This window comes from Halyomorpha halys, unplaced genomic scaffold (assembly GCF_000696795.3).
Source record: "Halyomorpha halys isolate HHAL.00 unplaced genomic scaffold, Hhal_1.1 Scaffold399.1, whole genome shotgun sequence".
In the NCBI taxonomy this organism is placed as follows: domain Eukaryota; kingdom Metazoa; phylum Arthropoda; class Insecta; order Hemiptera; family Pentatomidae; genus Halyomorpha; species Halyomorpha halys.
This window is the reverse complement of record NW_027107556.1, coordinates 405,373-429,913: the sequence shown is the minus strand read 5'-3', so window position 1 is coordinate 429,913 and position 24,541 is coordinate 405,373. Positions and strand designations below refer to the sequence as shown.

The window sequence follows — 24,541 nt, the reverse complement described above, 5'->3', positions numbered from 1 at the left end:
AATTTCCCCCAAAAAAACGACAGGACTTTTTGAATGACCTTGTAGTTATTTGTGTTATAGTAGACATTCTGGCCAAACTTCATGGTACTATATAGATTTCCAAATGGGTTTTTCATTTAACAATTCAACTAACTGCAATTTTAATTGTTGACAGAAAAGTATTTTTAATATAATTTCTTGTAGTGAAATTAGAACATTTTACTTTTGTAAAAGTATGCCAGAAATATAAAATTTACATTCAGCATCATTGAATGCTAAATTGTCATAAAATCAATATTGGAAATACTAAAAGATTTTATGGACTTATCTAGTCGACTCAGACTTACATATAGGGAAATTAAAAACCTATAGTGAAGAAATAACTTATCAGACTAAACCCATTGTGCATGAGCCCACAGAGTCAAAATCATATCACAAGACATTTTTGAATATTTAGGAAAAAGAAAAAAGAAAAAAAGGTAACAATATGCCAGAAAAGGGACATTCTCTTGGGGGACCCAACATACTGTCATAGGGCTCATAGTACAAGAGCCAGGAAGACAAAAGGCAATTATTTCACTCCAATTTTTGATTACTTCAATGAAAACCATGTATAATTAATAGTCAAAATTGATGAGTCTGCCAAGTATAAAAAATAACGGTTGTTTCAAAACCTTAAAAAAAAAATTAATTTTTCATTCAGAGCTTTACATCTCAAAAATTACCAACAGCACTAGAAAACCTTATTTAATAGAACATTATTTAAAGAAGAGTAAATTTTCTGAAATATTAGCCCTAATAGAGATGTTTATGTTCAATGGTTCTTGAGATATAGCTTTTTAAACAGCAACATTTCATAAAAATGTACTGATAGATTAGTAGTTAGTTAATTTATTTAGAGAAATCTATATCTCAAGAACTATCTGACGTATAGATGTCTATTCGCACTCAAATTAAAGCTAGTTAATTGTACTATAAAATATTTTATGACCTTTATCTTCGCAGAAATAGTGGTTTTTATGATATTTGCTAAAATATATGGATTTATAGTTGTTCGGATAATAAGTTTGATTTATGAAAAACAGTATTTCAGAAAGCATAAGGCACAGATGTCTGCCAGCACTCAAATTAAAGCTAGTTAAATTTACTACAAGATAGTTAATAACGTTTATCTTTGAAGAAGAAATAGTTTATTTCTCAAGAAACTCTAGCCAAAATGTAGACACAATTAAATAAGTTACATCAACTTATTTGTTTCATTTTGACCGCACCGTCCAACCATCTTCTCCTCATACAAGTCATCCACGGTCAACTATCTCTCATAATTATGAGTCCATTAAAATAGCTTCAATTTTAGAGTTAATAGACAACTGTACGTCAAATGGTATTAAGATATAAATTTCTCAAAATTAATTCATTGACTTCTGGTCTTTCTGTACATTCTGTATATTTTAATGAAATGTTGCTTTTTAAAAAGCAATATCTCGAGAAATATTGAACATAAATAGCTCAATCAGGGCTCATATTTTAGCAAATTTACTCTACTTGAAATGCTGCCCTCTTAGATTTTCTAGTGTTGTCAGTAGTTTTAAAGATATAGAGCTCCAAATGAAAAATTAATTGATTCTACCATCTTGAAACAGCCATTTTGTATTTCCCCGAACTATAGGTAGACTATCGTCAGCTTTGGCTCATAATTGTACATAATTTTCATTAAAGTAATCAAAAATTGGGGTGAAATAACTGTCTTTTTTCTCCTCTTGGACTCTTGTACTACCATGTGGTAAGGCAACATTGAGAATGGTGTTTTTATATAGGAGATGGTTGGGGATGCGGTCAAAATGGTATTTTTATATATTTTTTTTAATTCTATGAAGATCCATCAGGTCTTAAGAGGTATTATAGTATTATAATTGGGTAGCAGTCAATTTAATAGATAAACATTAATAGTATTTCTGAAATTGTAGTGCCGATTAAAAACTTTTACATCAGTCAGTTACTTAAAAATCAGTTAAAAGTAAATATAAGAATTGAAAATTTACAAACATTCTAAAATTCACATCATAAAAATTAAAACCGTGGCATACTAAGAGCTGTGAGTGCTTAGCTCATCTCAAGACCTGTAAGTGCTTAGCTCATCTCAAGGCCAGGTATTTGAAAAATGTAGGGTGCTCCCTTGTTCATCCACCTCAATGATGGTACACAGTGCCACCTTCAAAATTCCGTACTGCACAAGATTGTACTGTCTACTGTATGGAAGGAGAAACTGCCGACTCTTTACAAATTATTGGATGTCCGAATAGTCCCGGATGCTATCAGTCTGCATCAGGAAAAAGCATATTAAATTCCGAGACTCATTGACATATCAGCTCCACCCACTATTCCAGAGTTGCAACCAGCACCCACACCAGTGCGGTGGCAACAGGCAGCATTATAGCCACTTGAACAACCATTAAATATCAAATCGATTAACTCAAATAAAGTCAACACTCATTCACTACATTCATGTTTTAAAATGTAACCTTTCTGATAAAAATAAAACCCCACTACACAGACACTGTTACACAAAACATAAATTTCAAATAGGGGCTTTGAAAAAAAATAAAAAAAACTACAGCACACTTTTAGATCTATTTTTTGTTTTTTAATAAATAAATTTTGTTTAATTTTATTAGGTAGAACAGTAGATATAAAATCATTTAATTAAAAAGAATTATCAAGACATAAGTACAAAGAAAGCTTTCCATTAAGTACAAAAATTGGATTTGTTCATTTAATAAATGTAACTATTAGTTATATTAATTTAAAACTTATTTCCTAAGCCATTATAATAAAACTGTTTCTTTATAATATATTACACATTTTAAGTCAATTCAAATCCATAATTTAACCTCGATTGACTCGAATTGGTAAGTTAATTTTCCTCTTTGGATGTTTTTCACAATTTACAATACCAATCCAGCAAATAGACATTGGTGTCCTGACGTTCAACCTAATTTTCTTTTCTATAATCTTAATGCACAAAACATGTAATTTGAACAGCACTAAAAATTTGAGCCTGAAACTAATAGTACAAGAGCCCAGGCAGAGGAGAAAAAAGCCAGTTATCTCACCCCAATTTTTGATTACTTTAATGAAAGCTATATATAATTAATAGTGAAAATTGATGAGTCTGCCAAGTATAGGTAGGGGGAACAAAAAAAGGCGGCTGTTTTAAAGCGATAAAAAAAAACTAACTTTTCATTCGGAGCTCTGTATCTTAAAAAGTAGGAACACAAGAAAACCTAAGAGAAATTTAAAGAAGAGTAAATTTGCTAAAATATGAGCCCTAATAGAGTTATTATGTTAAATAGTTTTTGCTTCTTTTTAAAAAGCAACATTTCATAAAAATGTTGTATGAGACGTACTGAAAGATCAGTTTGTAGTTTATTTTGAAAAATCTATATCTCAAGAACCATTTGAAGTAAAGATGTCTATTAGCACTCAAATTAAAACTAGTTTAATGGGCTATAAAGTAGTTTATGATGTTTATCTTCGTAGGAGTAATAGTTAACATGAAATTCGCTAAAATATATTGATTTATAGTTGTTCAGACAAATTTTCATTTGCCAAATTTATATTCATATGTGAATATCATAAAAACTACTACCCCTACAAAAATAAGTGTCATAAACTATTTTATGGTAAGTTAAATTTCCTTTATTTTGAGTGTTGGCAGACATATGTGCATCCTATAGATCTAGAGATATATTTTTTCAAAAGTCCGTTTTAAACGAAGAACTAGAAATTAACATTTTGTGAGTTTATTTTGTCAAATATCAAAACTACTACCACAAAGATAAACATAATTAACTATTTTGTAGTAAATTTAATTAGCTTTAATTTGAGTGTGGTCAGACATCTGTACGTCCAATGGTTTCTGAAATAAGTTTTTCATAAACCAAACTTATTGTCCTTACAACTATAAATCAATTTATTTAAGCTAACATCATGAAAACTACTATTCCTACGAAGGTCATAAACTTAAGAGTCCATTAAACTAGCTTTAATTTGAGTGCTAATAGACATCTGTACGTTTCATAGTTCCTGAGATATAGATTTCTCACAATAAATTAACTAATCTTTCAGTAGATTTTTAAGAAATTTTGCATTTTAAAAACCTATATCTCGAGAACTATTGGACGTAAATAGCTCTTTTAGGGCTAATATTTCAGAAAATTTACTCTTCTTTAAATAATGTTCTCTTAGATTTTCTAGTGTTGTTGGTAGTTAAAGAGTTAAATAGTTAAAAACGAATGAAAAATTAATGTTTTTATAAGGTTTTGAAACAGCCCCCATTTTTTATTCCCCCTACCTATACTTGGCAAACTCATCAAATTCTGACTAGTAATTATACCTAGTTTTCATTTAAGTAATCAAAAATTGGGGTGAGATGACTGCTATTTTTTTCTTCCCAGCTCTTGAACTATAATTGCAATAAGAGAAAATGTGTGTTTAAAATATTATAAATGGGAGCCAATGGAACACAAAAAACAAATTCTGGTTTTACCACAATGCTTTTATTTTAATACTTTTAAATGAAATGAAGCAAGTAATGCAAAAATTATACAAATGATAAAGGAACGTACATAATTCAAGATATACATATATCTGTTGTTCATAAAAAAATTATAGGATGAAAAAATTATTAAAAAATCTTTCTTGTTTAAAAAACAAAAAAAAGGGTCAGTGCTCGACATTTTTCCAACTTCGCTAGACTTGGTCTCTTAATATTCTTCGGCTCCTTCACCTTCTCCTTCTACAGAATCCATGCCGACCTCCTCGTAGTCCTTCTCGAGGGCAGCCAAATCTTCCCTGGCTTCTGAGAACTCACCCTCCTCCATACCTTCACCAACATACCAGTGGACAAAGGCCCTCTTGGCATACATCAGGTCAAACTTGTGGTCAAGGCGAGCCCATGCCTCGGCGATAGCAGTTGTGTTAGACAACATGCACACGGCACGCTGAACCTTAGCTAAATCACCACCAGGAACGACAGTTGGAGGTTGGTAGTTGATGCCCACCTAGAATAAACAGGATGGTTAGAAATTATGCAGAACCACAAACAGCTCTAATGTAATGTTTTCACTTTTATGACAAAAAACTTTAAATGGTTTGTTAAAAATTCTTTCAAGCTGATACGTCATACTCAAAAAAATCAACAATGAAATTAAATAACTTAAAATATTTTTTAAAAAATTTTTGTAAAGATAGCTCTTCCCAATTTTCTTATTTTCTAGAATGACAATATATATTTTTATCTGACAGAGAATTCTTATAAGGTATCACAGCTTAAACAATGAATTCTCAATTTCTTTATTTTTTTCAAGTGATCCAAACTTTAATTCAACATGTAATTGACACTATTGTGTTCAGTAAATGACAAAATCTTACAGGAAGTAAAAAAAAAAAAAGCTTCACCAGCAAATCTAACAGAGGAATATAGATTTATACAAGTTTAAGCTGTAAAAAAGAAATATTTTAGAGACTATATATGATTATAAATAACCTATAATGAAGTTTGAAAATAGTAGAACCAATTATTACTAAAATAACAATTTTGTAAGATGTTTTAATAAATTAAAATCTAAAAATTTAATAACTAAATTTAGTAGTAAGTTTTCCTTAATCCATTATTTTTAAAATTAGTAGTTATAGTTGTTAATGCTTATAGTTGTTAATGCTTATAGTTGATAATGCTTATAGTTGATAATGCTTATAGTTGATAATGCTTATAGTTGTTAATGCTTATAGTTGATAATGCTTATAGTTGTTAATGCTTATAGTTGATAATGCTTATAGTTGTTAATGCTTATAGTTGATAAAGAGGAGCATGTGTTACCTTGAATCCTGTTGGGCACCAGTCGACAAACTGAATTGTTCTCTTGGTTTTAATAGTAGCAATAGCGGCATTGACATCCTTGGGCACGACATCACCCCTGGCCAATACAAAATAACAAATTTGATAAAAGGACATTAGGATATTCATATAAAATGCATTTTCAATATCAATTCTTGGACTAATCACAATAAATGAAATTCAAAACATAAACTTTCGTGCACTACTTGCTTAACATATTAATGGTAATGTTAAGCAAGTAGTTCATCCATCGTTTTTTACTATAAAACAACCAACAGATAAAACTTAGTAACATAAAATACGCTCAGAATAAAAAAAATTAATATTACCTGTACAACATACAGCAGGCCATGTATTTTCCATGTCTAGGATCGCACTTGACCATCTGGTTGGCTGGTTCGAAGCAAGCATTGGTGATTTCCATAACTGAAAGTTGTTCATGGTAGGCTTTCTCGGCAGAGATGACAGGTGCGTAAGTAACCAGAGGGAAATGGATACGTGGGTAAGGAACCAAGTTTGTCTGGAATTCGGTCAGATCTACATTCAGAGCACCATCGAACCTACAAAAAGCACAATTTTTTTTTATAATAAATAATTGAAAGAACAAAAAGAAGATAAGATTAATTGTAAAACCAAATCACCTAAGAGAAGCTGTGATAGATGAAACAATTTGTCCAATAAGCCTATTCAGATTGGTGTAAGTGGGTCGCTCAATATCAAGATTACGTCTGCAAATATCATAGATAGCCTCATTGTCAACCATAAAAGCGCAGTCTGAGTGTTCCAGGGTGGTGTGGGTAGTCAGAATTGAGTTGTATGGTTCAACTACAGCGGTGGAGACCTAACACATTACAAAATTAGATACAAAATCAAAATAATCACCCATATGAAAATCAAGATCAACTTGAATAGAAAAGTCCTCACCTGGGGAGCTGGATAGATGGCGAATTCCAGTTTAGATTTCTTTCCGTAGTCAACAGAGAGTCGTTCCATGAGCAGAGATGTAAATCCAGAGCCAGTGCCTCCACCAAACGAGTGGAAGATGAGAAAACCTTGGAGACCAGTACATTGGTCGGCAAGTTTACGAATCCTGTCCAATACAAGGTCAACAATTTCTTTGCCAATGGTGTAATGTCCACGAGCATAGTTGTTGGCAGCATCTTCCTTACCAGTGATGAGTTGTTCCGGGTGGAATAGCTGCCTGTAGGTTCCCGTCCTTACCTCATCTATATAAGGATAAAGTTATAAGCAATTTTGAACCACTTAAAATAATATTAACTACCTTTACAACAGTAAAAAGTTAACTTACCGACTACAGTGGGCTCAAGATCGACGAAAACAGCCCTAGGGACATGTTTACCAGCACCGGTTTCAGAGAAGAAAGTGTTGAAGCTGTCATCACCTCCTCCGACGGTCTTGTCTGAGGGCATCTGGCCGTCAGGCTGGATTCCATGCTCCAGGCAGTAAAGCTCCCAACAAGCATTACCGATCTGGACACCGGCTTGACCAACATGTATGGAGATACACTCACGCTGTAATCACATATTATTTCAGTTTTTAAAAAATTAATATTTAATAAAAATAAATAACAAAATCATATTCTAGAATAGATATGAGATCATTAATATTTTATAAAATACTAACAAGATGGAAATATCAGGGGTATTCATGATGTTGTGTTAAATGTTAAATGTTTTACCATGTTAAATGTTATAACTAAAAGATTGTGAGCAGCCCTATTTGAAGTCATGTTAAACGTTAAATGCACAAGAGCCCCTAGCGGATTTTCTCAGCAACTTGTCATATAAGCTTCAATGTTTATAACCTTCCTTCCAGACCCTCATGTTATTGTTTACTTCAGTTTTGATTTAAGTAATTAAATTAAGAGTGAGTGAAAAGTGGAATTTGTGTAAAAGTTTAGCTTATGAAATGAAATGAAAAAATAACTTTATTCTGGGACATATGTCCCCTAAGAATAATTACATGGTTCATATAGTGAGATTTTTATCTGGCGAGCGTTTACAAATTTTCAGATAGAAGAATGAAATTACATTGTTTTTTTTACTGTTTTTTTTTTCTCAAATGTATCATTAAAATTATCCATTCTAGTTTAATAACAGGGATATGAATACCACAAACACACGAAAGAACTGAGCTGTCACAACAAAAATGGCGGCGATCTCAACTGGTCTATTGTGTGACGTCATTTTCCATTTAACAGACCAAGTAACAGACTCTCAGCCATGTTAAATGTTATTTCGTTTTACCACGGCAAAAGAAGGCAATTTTTTTCGATTTAACACGAGTTTTTCCATTTAACACGCTTTAACATAGATCATGAATACCCCTATCATTAGTTCTTATGACTCTAGCAGCATTAAAAACCACTGTCATTCGACTATTGAAATAAATTAATGTGAAACACTAAACTTTTGTCAAGGATATGTAAACTGTTATCTTTAGTCTAACAGTAAAATTTAATAATCAGAATAGGTATAATGCTAATGAAACTAAGAAATAAATCTATGTAGAAGGTAAATGAAGTTAACTTTCAAAAGTAAAAATTTATTTAAGACTTATCAGTTATCTATCAGAAAATATTTATCTATTGAAGTTAAATATTCTTTTTTTTACTAGTTAGCATTACTAAATAAAACTTATACCCCCTTCTGTCCAAGAGACCTACATTTCGTCAACACCTAAATATTATTCTAAGTAAAGAGAATTTAAATATTTTAAAAAAAATTAAAAAAATTAATTTCAAAACAATCGTTAAGTTTATAAAGTATATTGAAAAAAAAATTAATATTATAAGTTACTGAAATTATAGACAGTAACATGATATGAATCATCTATAAAATAAAACATCACAATAAAATAAAATAGGGACCTCTTTACAAAATGTAAATTATTTTCAGTATTTATTAATAGCAAATATAAGAATATCTTTTTCTAAATTACTATTCACAATTAACAAAAATAATTATTAAAGATAATATAAAATAAAACAAATTATATAGCTGTGACTTGACGCATCAGTCAAACAGGTCAATGCCACCACTTAACATATAACAAGTATTGATTGGGGCGGGGTGCAATGATGACTCTCACAGATCCTATTCAATGAAAAATAACCTTAATCTCAATATTATATAGTATTCTACAACAAACCACAAGTCCCCCAAATATTATAAGAAATTGCTAGAATTTGATTAAGAGTCCCAATAGTAAATTAGATAACATAAAGAGTAAATGACAACCTCAACAGAAATTCAAAAGATCAAAACTAAAAATATTGTAATTAGGATAACTAGATGGTGAAATTGAACTAAACAATAGAGAATAAAACGCCTGAGCAGCTACAACCGCAAAACAAATATAAATTAAAATTTTTAAATCATTTTCAACAAGCTAATCAAATTTACTAGTTACCAAAAATCATAAATATTATATCAATCAAATCTATACTGTCAAATTTTATTACTAAATTTAAACATATTACATATTAATAGGTGTATTTACTTATATATAGTAGTAAGGTATAGCATTTTAATTTTTTTACTGTATAACAAATCAATGTAGGATTTTCATAATTTTATATACACTGGACCTACTCTCCTTGAATCAAAAATATCTCAATCTTAACAGAAATGAATAAGCTGTGTTCAACTTTTAAGCACACTACTTGCCAAAGTGAATAACATAATTTTAAACTGTCTGTAAATAAATTATAGCATTCTAAATAGAATTTTCTGTTGATCTGGGGGCAATACCATGTATTGAGAAATTGGCTGTTTCCTGAGCAGGAAATTAATAGAGCATTATCATAAATTGATAATAAATTCATAATACAAAATTCAAAGTGAAATATCAGAACAATGCCAAATTGTGGGAATATTTTCTACTTCCTAACAATGGAAGGTTCTAGAACAACTGGTCCTTAACTGTACCTGTTAATAAGTTTCACATTCTACAAACCAATTCGAACTTCAAAAAATAAATGTAACTACTAACTACTTATCAGTCACTAACCTAATACAAAACAAAACTGGCTTCAAAACATATCTTTCTCTAAGTTCAGAAAAATCGTTAAATTAAAGCAATGTGCTGTTACGAGAATGACGGTTAAGCGGCGTACCGCCATCGACTATTCCAAGGTCAATACACTTCGCTTGGGTTTCAACATGAACTAGTTGTTGAAAATAGAAAAAAAATCTATTATACTTGCAAAACTGACAAGATTACAAGAAGACACGAACCACTGCTAGGTAACTATCACCAACCGGCTAAGTTAAAGATAAGGGCGTGGCATGAACGTGTAGCACATTACACCATTATGATAAACCACAACTACTAAGTGAAATACGTTAGTTCCAATATGCTTCGATAAAATAACGAACCACAATAAATTAATCCACGGCTTAAGCCAACAAATAATAACACTTAATCAATATTACAAATGAAACACGACTTTTAAGTGAGAACTTTGGTTTTGTATGAACGATACTGAACGTAATTAACTCACCATGATTTAGTTTAGTTAAAGATCTTTTATACTCAAGTGAAATTGAGATGAAGCTTGCAAGAGAACCGCTACAGTGAACAGGCGATGAAGTTCCTATAACGATTGCTGCAAGAATGACTTGGCCATCGAGTGGAGGGGGTATATAAGGTGGTTTGCCGGCGCTCAGTGTTGCCACGGTCCCTCCCCTACCCAACTAACTTAATTTAATTGCTTATCATTATAATTACTATTTTAAATACTTTAAAATATTTAAAAAATCGAGATTTTTGTCTTAATTTACTTTTTTTTCTAATTCTTACATTAGAAAATCGTAATTTAATAGTTTTAGTACGAAGACCGCAATGCAGTAGATCAATAGTTTGGCGCCATCCAGTGAAACTTGCAGCCTCACCCAATTGGATTAGAAACTTAAAACGCCGACAAACATACTCTTTTGCTCATAAATACTCTCTAATTATGCATTTATTAACCATTAATGTTCAAAAACTGCATTGACAAAGACAATCCTCAGTTTTACGAACCCTCCGAGAGGGACTATGTTCTCAGCATTGTATCGAGCTGCAATGGCCCCATCATGTTCACAGTTGAGTCAACCGTGGGTCTGTTTCAAATCGTGACTCATTCCCGATTCCTTCAGATCACGATATTGATTTTGTAATCAAATGTCTTGGGCTCATGCAAAATAATCTACAATTTAATAAGAACCATAATTCTATTTATACATTTCCCTTTTTTTTTCATTTATAGGATTCTTTTTGTAGATTATTTGGTTTTAATAAAATAAAAAGGACTTTTTTCCCTCTAACATTTCAAATTTCTTTATTTTCAACTGGGTGAAATTTCAGACCTAAACATATTCATGTTCATACTCGTTACTATAAAAATATTAAAAAATATAAATTACTTTTTACTCGATGTTCAATTCTCAATTTTAGAAATAGTTGATGATGTTTTGAGACTTCCAGGTTCTGTGTATTTAATAAAGCTAATCTCCAGATGTACAACACATATACAAAATAAAATGATACAAATAATGTTTAAAAAGTAATTAAAAAATGAGAATTTATACAAAATCAAATTAATTTATCATGTTCATTCACGTATACATATTTTTTCAAATAATAATATTAAATTTAATATCTTTTAAATACGAAATTAAATCAAATTATGTTCAAAATGCAAACGTTTCTTTAATAGATATCTTTAAAATTTACCAACAGTTATTCAGTAAACATTTTTTTTTGTTTTATACCAAAGAATCTTAATGACTGTGTACAACAATAGCACTGTAACTATATCTATCATTTTATTTTATTAACAGTTGTATTTTCTTAGAAACAATTTTGAACAATGCCCTAAACATTAAAAGTAATGTTGTCATGTAATAAACTTCTTATTACTGTTAGGTATTACTTTCTGATATTATTTTATTCTCATTTATTTTAATTTGCTTTTGGATATTGAGTAATTAAATACCCTCCTCCTATTCTGTATATTTAAATATTCATTTATTAAATCATTCATATATTAAAAATATTCTGTATGTGCCTCTGCACCCTCACAATCTTTTGTATCGATGAATGAAAAATCTTTTTCTAATTTAATTTGACAAAAAATTACAAGAATATATTTTATACGAATTATTTAAACGTGTTTTACTAAGAGATCTACCCAATGTTGATTTTATTTGGATACCGTGCCATTTATCAGCATATAGTTACCGACATAATAATCTCTCATTATCTTTTAAAATGAACCCTTCTCAAAGCACTTTCTCCAATTATAATGTTTCACTCATTAACTGATGGGTAACAAAAACATATTTATTGCAGCGAACACGCGAGAATCAGCATTCTATGAAAAAATCTATTTTGTCCTTGTAGTTCTAGTGAGGAAAAACTATAATGGTTATTGTTTCAATTATTTTTAAAATTATGAAAAATGTATTAGTATTAAAACAGAGGTACGTTCAAACGATTAAAATTTCCTCTTTTTGTAATCAGTATCAAATATCTTTAGTTATCATAGGCCTATAAATAAACTGGAATTTCACTGATAAAAGGTCATTCTTTATATTTATCGAGTAGTGCTTATGTAGTGATATTAGAATTGTTTCATTGAAAGATATTAGATTTCATATAAGTTATCAATACTTATTTTGAAAAATTAATAATTTTATACTTTGGACTAAATAAACCTTGTACCCAAATGAAAATGAAAGTAGTCTTCAGTGATTGTCTTAAAAGACATTACCTAAATTGGATTTATTTATAGGATGAAATTTATCGGTTTTAGGCCTTCTTGATCGAACCACGGCCTGTTACTTTCACTACTGCCTACTGGTGTTGGCTGGGATATGGCTTAACCCTAATCTTCAAAGCAAAACTGAAGCCAAAAAGGCCACGCCCACGAAAGGAAGGTTTACGTTTAGGTTAATAGAAATATAATCTAAACCCTACTCCATTTATTAAAATACACGGTCAATCAGCAATGTTCCAGAATTTAACATGATTGTTTGTTGACTGATATTGTATTTGTTTGTTAGTAAAAATTGGAGTGTTAGAAAAACATAAAATTGATTCCCAAATCCAAATGAGGTAAGTACATACCAACAGATTAGAAAACGTTAGGAAACTATACTCACATATATGTTTACTTGTGATATTAGCATTGTAACCCCCTTTCAGTTTACATCAGAATAGCGGCTGGTCGTAAACAAGAACATATATACGTATAATATATGTTCATGTTTATTTGTTTAATTAGCTATAGACCCAAATTAGTTTAGGGTTCTCTTATGACAATAAGCAAATATAAATAAATTAGTTAAATCAAAATTTTAAAATATGATTTGTTTGTAATTTTGATCAAAAAACTATCTTCTTTATTTATCGTCGTTCCGATAAAAATATATTTATATATTTTCTATATTTCATATTTCAAAAGAATAACTCAAATATAACGAATGACTGCAGGCTACTCTTATCGATTATGACGATGTTCTGCCTAAGGTCGGAACAGAGTTGGGCCTTGGCGTTGAGATGCACGAAACAATGCCGATATCGATAGTCATCTGAATATTTCATCCACCTTTACCATGGAAATATTCCAAAGTGTTTCTTCACTTCAGTTATACATTTTCTTAAAAAGTGCCAAATAGTTTCTTTAAGGACACCAATTTTCATATTTTTGATTACGAGGTTGGAGCCATTAGAACTAATGCCTCGACCCACGCGACGTTAGCTTCAACTACCAAGATGGAGATCAGGAAGAAAATTGCCCCAAATCTGGAACTGGCTACTGTTTGAGAGGTGACATCAACTCTCCTTCAACGAGGGATCAAGGACGCGCGGCGACGCAGGACGTCGCGATGCGGTTCTTGGACGTGGTGAAAGCTGCTCCAGTTAGCCGATGGAGTTGTATTTAAAGCTGAGCTACGGGCCTAGGGCAAACTAATGGTGCGCCCCCATCACTAAATATTTAAAGTATTTTATTTGTATCAATAATAATAATATATGAGAGAGAGTAGCTCAGTGTAATGGCACTGTACCACTAACTGTAAGGACTCGGGTTCGAATCTGGCAATGGCAGATAATTATTTTCTATTTCACTGCAGCCATGAGTCAATCCTATGGGTTTGAGAGCCCTCCTGGAGTCCACCCAGCCTCATTAAGTGCCCTTAATGGGTAAAATCTGGGAGTCGAGTATGTTTCTGACCAAATCACCTTCTTGCACAACCGTTGGCCTAGTGAGAGTACTTCTTTACAAAGTACTGCATCCCTAACCCTTCATAGGTTGTGGCAGTACAAATCTATTTATTTTAATTCTAATAAACAAGACTTTAAATAAAATTATACTTGATAAAATCTACAATGTACAATATACTAAATCTTAAAAAAAAAAAAAAACATGACAACTTTCACTAAATCATTTCTTAATATAGTTTTGTAATTTATCCCTTACATAAAATTAATTCAGTTTTCGATAATTCCATATCCCGACTCAAATCATGACTTCTTCGTCTATTTGAGGTTTGCTTAAAATTATTTTTTTCTTGCATAAATTTTGGAAATAATATCGATATCCAACAGGACCAACAGGTGCACATGTTTTCATGATTAAAATATTATAATTCCACAAGAGGAACCTTTGAGTTAAGAGGTAAGAATTGTACAAAACCAATGACATAAATAGTTATTAAAAATTAGACATTGCTTAAGTAAATAAAGAAATAATAGTAATGTATCGTTACTGAACGCACACCCTCTTTTGACCATCTGCCTCTCATATCGTTCTTCACTCAACTATCATAATAACTAATTAATAATGGTTTTAATCAAATGTCCAAGTTATTTTTGAATTTTTACGTATATCTTTTAATATTACGTTAGTAAAATGAATAAAAGGTTAGAGCGATAGTTTTCTTTTAAAATCCTTTTTAGCTGCACCTGATACAGTGAGTACGCTCATGCAAATTTCATTCTTATCACGACCTAGTTTTGTTAACCTACTTTTGCATACTTATTTTCATTTTTCGTGCAGTTCAATTTAAATTGTCTTGCCATCGTATTATAACTAATTATACCAAGCAAAACATTAGGTGTTAGGTTAGAAGTAAAACTCGTTAGGTTAGAAATGAAACTTGTTAGGTTTTAGCATTTGTTGGCGATTTTATTAGTTCAAGATCAGGAAGTAGAATTTAAATGAGGAAAATATCTATTAATTAAATAAGACATATTTTTTATTCATCAATGTCCATTAATTCTTCCTTCATTCTCTGAGAAAGAAATTATATGTTTTTGATGGCTGAGGTATGATTTTTCATTTCCCTATGGTTAGCAGACTTATCAATTTTGACTCGTGACTACCATAGTGGGTTATAGGAGTACATACATTGTTCGAATCCGGCCCGGCGCGTTGACTTTTTTCGTTGTGTGGCGGTCCCACAAAATGAAAAACTTTGACTCCCAACCAATGTTAGGCAATATAGGACTCAAATGGGAGTCTTGAACGAAAAAAAAACTACATAGTTTTTATTAAAGCAATCAAAAATTGGGATGAAATAACTGGCTTTTTCTTCTCTTGGAGTATTGTAATATGATAATTTCAATTCCTTACGCATTGTCGTTTTTGAGATACAAAGGTGAAGAGTCGTTGAGCCATTGACCGTTCTTCAATACGTTAGAGGTGTTTCTACACGTTTATATACCGAAGGTAAATTCAGAGATGTGCAAACGTATGGATGTGTTATTTGGGTTGGCTTGTACGAGTTGGCCTAAATTTGCGGCCGATCCATTTATTTATACAGGATAAACCCAGTTACATATGTAAAGATGCTTACCTTCAGGCTCTAACCTACCCCCACCTCTAAATAACAATTAAGTGCGGTTAACACAATGTTTTAAATAAAATAACCTCTGAGACTGTTATAGTAAGAGCGTTACAGTGAACTAAAGACTATAAGAACTGATTTTATTTTATAGGTATGTATAGTTAAAGATATAATGTATTATTTAATTTGAACTTGTCATTAATTAATAAAACAATTGTTTTATAACAAAAGAAGTTTATAGTCTTGAAGTCTATAACTAACACAAGATTATACATATATACAAAAAGTACAAATTATTTACATTAATATATATACAAATATACAAATACATATAAATACAAATATATACATAAACCTGATACAAATTGAAATATAAAGTCTATAGATGAAATATAAATTATAACTTAATATAATTTATAATAATAAATAATTAATAGAATTATATAAAAACAATACGATACGTAGATAAAAATAAAAATTTTAGTTGTTTATAAATATATATTTAAAACATTACATAAAGGCAAAAATAAAAATTAACAATAATGGAGTGTTGATCGTTTCATTTATTTAATTTTTATTATTAAGTTCATTTTGCAATTGAGATAAATTCGAGTTAAGCAAATCAATATCATTTTATAACAAGTTGACATAATGCGTAATCTTTGATACAGTGGAAAAACTAATGAAATTTCTCTTGATTGGTTCCTTATTCACATATTCTATATTCATTTTTGCCTATTAATTTTTATTCATTTACATTACTGTACATCTGTTATCCATTGTATCATATATATCGTTTTCTTTCTTGCCCATTGTATCATATATATCATAACCAAAGAAGACGAAGAATTGGACGCATTTGCTCACTTTCCAATGAATCAATATTAATTTTCTGATATGGATTTCATAAAACAGAGCAATATTATTAAATTAGATAGATAAAGTTGTAGTAGAGAGTACGAACATTTGAAATTAATATAGGTTCTATTAATAAAACCAAGAATCTTATTGGGTTTCTATTATTACAATAAAATTAGTTAAATCTGATCAAACTTTACATGGACTGATCATGGTCTATTTTACATTTACATTGATTATTATTATATTAATATATTATATATTGTACAGTTTCAATTCATTAACACCATTAACTTGGTATTAACTAAACACTTCAATTTGCTGACTATAATAATATTTTTTATTGCATTGTTGAGAAAATCCACTTTTACTTTTCCTATGTTTCGAGCTATAGCTATTGAAGAAACTTCCCCGTTGTCCACTCCATCTTCCTCTCCCCGAACTGGAACCTCCCCTGGCGTACTATTTATACTCAGACTCCCCTAGTGAGATGGGGTCGTACATTTCAGGAATCTATTTCGATTGTTGGTATATCCAATGTAAGCGTGTTTCTTGAGAGAACCTGGAGCTGAGAGGACGGTGTCATCTCGTACAATAATTGGATAAGTTGGAAAATTTTAGGTTTGAAGACCTACTCATGACAAAACATAATTCGAAAGGTTGTTATCTTCAAAATCAAAATTGTTTATAAACACTGTTTGAATAGGTCTGATTTTCAAGGATAGTACTACCTAGCATATGAATAGTACTACCTAGCATATGAATAGTACTACCTAACATATAAATAGTACTACCTAGCATATGAATAGTACTACCTAGCATATAAATAGTACTACTTAACATATGAATAGTACTATCTAACATATAAATAGTACTACCTAGCATATAAATAGTACTACCTAACATATGAATAGTACTACCTAGCATATAAATAGTACTACTTAGCATATGAATAATACTACCTAACATATAAATAGTACTACCTAGCATATAAATAGTACTACTAGCATATAAATAGTACTACCTAACATATAAATTAAACCTTCGAAACCTCGGAATTTTATCAGAAACTTTTTAATTCAATTAACTAGACATATAATGTCTTGATAAACATATATTTGTGCTGTGCCAAATCCAAAATAAATTGCTAAAGTTGATTAATAAGCTTTGAAACAATGTATTAACAACGAATCGATAGAATTTTAAAATATACAATATTAAACAAGAGTTAATTATTGAATTCAAAGTTTGGTGAATTTTTTTAATTAATTAAAACCCGAATAGCAAAATTATTGATCTGTTGGTAGTTGCTAAAGAATAGAAACGCGTGGATGCAGCGCAAGTCCCCTTTGATTCATCGACCAACTTAATGAATATTTGTGCTCTCTATCTTTTAATTAATCATTTTATATTAATTTTCCCAACCTTTGAATACAATAATTAACTCTTGTTTAAGATTGTGTATTTTAAAATTCTAGCAAGTGGCTTATGTATTTACATGAAATAAACGATTTCAAATCTTGTTAATTAACTTTAGCTGTTTATTTTTTATTTAATATAGCACAAATATATATAATAAATAACAAATAGACATTATGTAAAACAGTTTCTGATAAAAGTTCTAGAACAAAGGTTGAACTTATAGGTTATTATTGTACTATTTATATAAACCTTTGTCATCAGAAATCATACATTGCTGATAAATGTTCTATAACAAAGGTTAAACTTATAGGTTATTATTGTACTATTAATATAAACCATTGTCATGAGGTATCATACATTGCTCATATTTGGCCTCTCATTCCGCTTATCTTATTGATAATGGAAATGAAGTAAATCCAATCTAATACCCAAAAAAATCAAAAGAGCAACAGAAGCCTGTGGATATCGACCTTCGTTGCTCCCTTTGTTTACGAAGTCTCAGATTTAGGGCAAATGGCGAACGCGTAGATATTGCAACTTCTTTCAATACGTTGTAGCACCAACGTCCCTGAAGAGAACAATTACGTATCAAGCATATGCAAATTGTTATGTAAAACACCACTTAGAGAAAATATTTTAAACAATGGCGGTAATGTAATTTTGTAAATGCTCTCTCTCAAAACAGAAGCAATTTAGTGGTAAATTATTGGAGCTAGCTAAACTAGATCATTATCCTGTCTTTACTGCCAGGTCTACTAGTATTATAATATATTACATTATAGTAGTAGTAGTATAGTCTAGTATTATAATAAATCATTTATAATACTAGTAGACCTGGCAGTGCTTTGCTATTACTATATTTGAGGATTTACATACATTACTTGAACACTATCAAAACTTAGATATCAATTAGAATATAGACGAAGTAATAAGGCGGTAACTGTAGTAACATAAATGCTAACAAGTAAGAGCTAACTTTGCTGTATGTCAAAGGGCTAGAACCGGATATAATCAAATAAAATAGAACGGAAGATATAAAATGTATTTCTTTATTTGAAACTAATATTTTGTCCTTGGAAGGATTAAATCTAAATTTTGTTAGTGTGGGTTAAAAGAGGGGGAGGGCATTCGTCTTTCCAATGGTTGTATTATTGTAGGCATTGGATAAAATGCAGAGGAGTGTGAATGATTATATGAACAATATTCAAAATAATAAAAATACAACCTCCAAATAAATCAAGGTGAAAATTTTGTAATTTTTAATTTCTTTGAAAATGGTATTTGAGGGTTTGAGATGACGCTAAAAACGATTATGTTTTGATTTATCCTAAAAAGGAATATGTTGACCTACTTTCCTGAAACTCTCAATATGATTTTTTAATTCTTAATTTAAAACAAATTTGATCCTTTTTTTCTCTCAACCTTTATTTTCTAAAATGTTTCCAACGTTTCGACCCTCAGGCCATTCTCAAGGATAACTTAAAAACAGAAACTTGAAGAAAATAAGGTTCTGTTTTTAAGTTGAAAATGTAAATGAAGGAAGGAAGAAAAGTGTTATGTAAAAGTTTTAAATCTAAGAAACTTTTTTTTAGAAAAGGTTATAGGGACAATGGCAATTAGTCTGCATTTTTAAGATTTGAAAATGGAAATGACATCAATATTGAAGGTGGTATCCTTGAGAATGGTCTGAGGGTCGAAACGTTGGAAAAATGTTAATAAAGAGAATAAAGGTTGAGAGGAAAAAAGGATCAAATTTGTTTTAAATTAAGAATAAACTAAACCACAAACAAGCAAATATAAAATAATTAATCTAATGATTTTTTAAATTTTCAGTGAATAAAAATCATTTAGTAGAATCTGTTATATTTTTTTCTTATTCTTCGGGAAAAGACAAATCACCAAGGAAAATGTATACTTTTTTGGCTATTCGACAAAAATGCTTAATTTTGTTACCCAAAAATCGGGCGTCTATAACCTTCCCGGGAAAATCCTCAACATTTAGCAAAAATAAACTATCTAAATTGGATAAACGGTGTGTGAAGTTCGAACAAACAAAAATTCATTTTTATATACATATTAGATAGGGGATGGTACGGGAAACCAGGAGACGGGAGGGGATGGTACGGGAGACCAGGTGGGAGGCAGATGGTGTGGCAGGTGTTAGGGCTGGTCGTACCATTATTGCTAGTCCTAACACTCTGTTCGATTTTATTTTTAATATTAGATCGACTCATTTCATCAACAGGGGGCTCCCTTAGTTTTGTAGTTATTTTGTTTTAATGTATAAGTAATTTCTAACAACAATTTCATCCCCGTTTAAAAAAAACAAAACCTCTCAATGATCATGATGTCAGTCCATCTGATTAACTAAGATGAAATTTAAAAATGTTTGTCCAAAAACTAATTTCTAAAATCTGACAGGACAGTAAGGGCCTTCTCTTTGGCTCTGTTGACCAAATCTTCGAATAGTCGTTATTGAATAATTACCTATTTCAGAAATTAGGCTTCACAGTGGCATTGTTTAACGAATAAATGATTTAATTCTTATGACTATTTATAAGTTTGATTTTGGTAGCCCATGGCAGGCAAACATTACTGCTAATATAACCTCATTATTTGAAGTTTGAAGGCGTTAAATACATAATACAATTATACAAAGTTTGTAATTAATATTATTAGTTCATACTATCTAAGTATTTTTTATCTCATTGTTAACCCTATTAGTACAAGAGCCGGGACGGAGAGAAAAAAAGGCAGTTGTTTCACCCAAATTTTTAACTACTTCAATGGAAACTATGTATAATTACTTGTCGAAATTTATGAGGTTCCTAACTATTGTTAAAAGAAATTTAAAAAACTGGCGGCTGTTTTAAAAAGTTAAAAAAAAATAAATTTTGCATTCGGAGCTCTACATCTTGAAAACTACTTACAACACTAAAAAACCTAAGAGAACATCATTTAAAGTGGAGAAAATTTACTAAAAGATAATTTCTAATAGAGCTGTTTACCTTTAACAGTTCCCAGGATACACTTTTTTTAAAAGCAACATTCCTTAAAATAAAATCAGTAGTTAGTCAATTTATTTAAATCTATATTTCAGGAACAATTTGACGTACAGTTGTATATTAGCACTTAAATTAAAGCTAGTTTGATGTGTTATATATGATAGGATATTTGTCAAAATTTGATATCTAGTATTTTGAATACATTTTTTGATTTCCGAAAAACTACATCTCAGGAAGGATTAGGCGTACAGACGTCTATTAACTATAAAAGTCTATTAACTATAAAAGTCTATTAACTATAATAAAAACAGTTTAATATAAAGTAATTTATTCTCGTAGGAGTTTTGGTTTCCATGATATTTACCAAAATAAATTAACAGAATATTGATTTCAAGTTATTCGGACAAAATTTCAAATGCAAAAGTCATATCAATATGCAAATATTCTGAAAACTACTACTCCTACGAGGATAAATATAATATGAAGAAGTTTATTATATTAAACCAGCTGAGTTACATTTGAGGGCTAATGAACTTAATCTTCGTTCAGTGGCTCCAGAAATATATTTTTTCATAAATAAAAATTTTTGAACAACAAATAGAAATCAACATTTACAACATTGTGAATTTATTTTGTCAAATATCATGAAAACTATTACCCCTACGAAGTTAATGCCATAAAGTACTATATAGAACATTAAACCAGCTTAAATTTGAGTGCTAATATATAGATGTACCTCTAATGATTCCTCAGATATAGATTTTCCTAAATAAATTCACTAACCACTCATTTTTCAATATTTCGTTATCAAATGTTGCTTTTTTAAAAACTGTCTCTCGATAACTATTGAACGTAAGTAGCTCTGTTGGGGCTCATATTCTAGCGAATTTATTCTACTTTAAATGATGTCCTGTTAGGTTTTTAGTGATGTTGGTTGTTTTGAAAATATGGGGCTGGAAATGAAAAATAATTTTTTTTTTCATCATTTTGTAACCGCCGCCATTTTTTATAGTTTTCATTAAAGTAAACAAAAATTGGGGTGAGATAACTGCCTTTTTTCTTCCGGGCTCTTGTACTAGGTGGGCTATTTTGTTTGGCTGGTACAAGTCGGCCTGGATTTGTGGCCGACCCGCCGAGTGAAGCAACAGGTAAGACAGACGCCTGTGAAACGGTTCCTTCAACTTATATATTCAGGATCTATTAACTTATATATTAAGGATTTCTTAACTTAACTTATATATTAAGGATCTATTAACTTATATATTAAAGATCTATTAATTTAGGAGACATAATTACTTCCACTTACATAAAATATATAGTAAGGCCCTATTAAAGCCATGTTAAATTTTAAATGCATAAGAGCTCCTAGCGGATTTTTTGAGCAACTGGTTTTATAACCTTTCCTTCCAAAACTTCATGTTATTATTTACTTCTAAGTTTTCATTAAAGTAATTTATTACAACATGCCTAAATTGAATGAAAAGTAAAAGTTTGGCTACTGAGTGGCTTGTTGACCTTTTAACTTGTGACGAAGAGAATCATGATGAGCTAATTGACAACTGTCATTACATTATTATGACTATCATCCATCGCGTTATAAGTTATAAAAATAAAAAAAAAATACGAACAAGTAACTTAACACGACAATAAATAAAACGGTGACGAACTTAGCTGGTCTGTTGCGTGAAGTCATTCTCCATTTATTAGATCTATTAACAGACTCTCAATCATGTTATATCGTTTTAACATGGTAAAAGAAGGAAATATTTCTCTATTTAACACGAGGTTTTCCATTTAGCACGCTTTAACATGTTAAACTAAAGATCATGAATATCCCTACCTGTATGTGTCTGTAGTTAAAATAGAAAAACTAGTACGGAATTGAAATTACATATTTCATGGGGAATATGCTCGAACGTTTAGTCATTTTTGGCTAAAATAGATTTTCCAGAAGTACCACTTTATCTACCGATTATACACCTTCTTACCTTTTACTCGAATACGATTTCGATAAAACTTCTTGTATTAATGTAAAATTAAATATCCTTTAATATCGTTTATCTCTTGTTTTCATTGGAAGGCCGTAAATGCGTTCAAAGCTGGATGTTTAGTTTATTTTATTTATTTATTTGAAATAACTAACCATTACTTAATGGTAATCAAAATGGATGAATATAACCAGTGGAAACCATTGGTAATTAACTAAAGGAAAAAATTGGAAACGTATCGTCCAAGGCCGAAAGCAAACTTCCGGAAATAACAGTAGGAATTTAAGTGCACAATATACCGTTGGAAAGCTAATGATTTTAGGAAAATTTGTATATTTAAAGTCGTAGGAGGAAATGGAGAGTAACGAAAAAGGATTAATTAAAAGAAATATGAGATTATGATGTGTTGTATACTCTAGATGGTAAATGATGAACTGTTTGCATTGACATTACTTAATCTTTTCAAGTATAAATAGCATTTCAAGTGGCATAACGATCCCAATCTTCCTCTTAGTAAAAGTAGACAGATGACGTATTCCTCCATCATGGTAGCATTAGTTGTACCGAACAAATCCTGAATAATATACAAAGAAAAAGAATTTCGTGTTATGCATGATTAACTTTTGTTTCCATTTGTCTTTATTGTATTTATGTCTTTATTTTCTATTTTAGCAAATTTATTTTTATTATGAGTTTAGAATTATAATAAAACAAAAAATTTTTCATAATTAGGATTCATTCTAAATTTTTCAATGCACGTTTTTATTTTAATGATGGAGGTGATGAGTGGGTGTGGAGTCAAGAAGAAACAAAAAATAGTTTTCAACTATTTATTGGGCAACATTTTGACCCACTGTGTAGGTCTTCATCAGAGCTAAAAATAAAAACATACAAAGAAAGTAGAGTGATATAGAAAAAAAATGTAAAGATGGAGGAAAAATATCAAAAACGTAAATAAAATAATACAGAGGATAAAGATGCAAACAAAAATACTGACTCATAGTAGTAAATATTATTTGAAAATTCTAATAATTTAATTTCCTGACGAGACATAATAAATAACGAATAAATAATACTGAGTCGATAGTGAATGTCATCATAAAGAATAATAGGCACTGAAAGTTGGAGTAATTTGGGTAAAGAATCAATAAAACGAATACATAGTTTTATGGAAATTCACATGAAGATAGGTGATAAAAAGTAAACGAGTATAACAAAGCACATACAAATATAATATAATTCATGATTTTGTGTTAAATGTAAAACGTTTTAATATGCTAAATTATATAAGTATAGGATTGTGAGCAGCCTAATTTAAAGTCCACGTTAAATGTTGCAGAGGAGCTCTTAGCGGATTCGATTTTCATTATAAAAAAAAAAACTAATGAGAGGATACGTAAATATCAGCAATTTCGAGAAATAGTACTATATAACCTATAAATATCAGCAATTTAGAGAAATAGTACTATATAACCTATGAATATCAGCAATTTAGAGAAATAGTACTATATAACCTATGAATATCAGCAATTT

The 24,541-nt window shown here is 30.2% G+C and overlaps 1 protein-coding gene across 1 annotated transcript; it reads right to left on the bottom strand.

Annotated features, from left to right (window-relative positions):
• Positions 1-4,516: 4,516 nt before the first annotated feature.
• Positions 4,517-10,541, bottom strand: LOC106682259 (tubulin alpha-1 chain). Its single transcript, XM_014423009.3, has 7 exons — positions 10,404-10,541; positions 7,188-7,410; positions 6,803-7,104; positions 6,520-6,719; positions 6,208-6,438; positions 5,861-5,957; positions 4,517-5,042 (listed from the first exon to the last, which is right to left on the bottom strand). Exons 1-7 carry the CDS (start codon positions 10,404-10,406, stop codon positions 4,746-4,748), a joined length of 1,353 nt encoding a protein of 450 aa, XP_014278495.1. The 5' UTR covers positions 10,407-10,541; the 3' UTR covers positions 4,517-4,745.
• Positions 10,542-24,541: the final 14,000 nt, after the last annotated feature.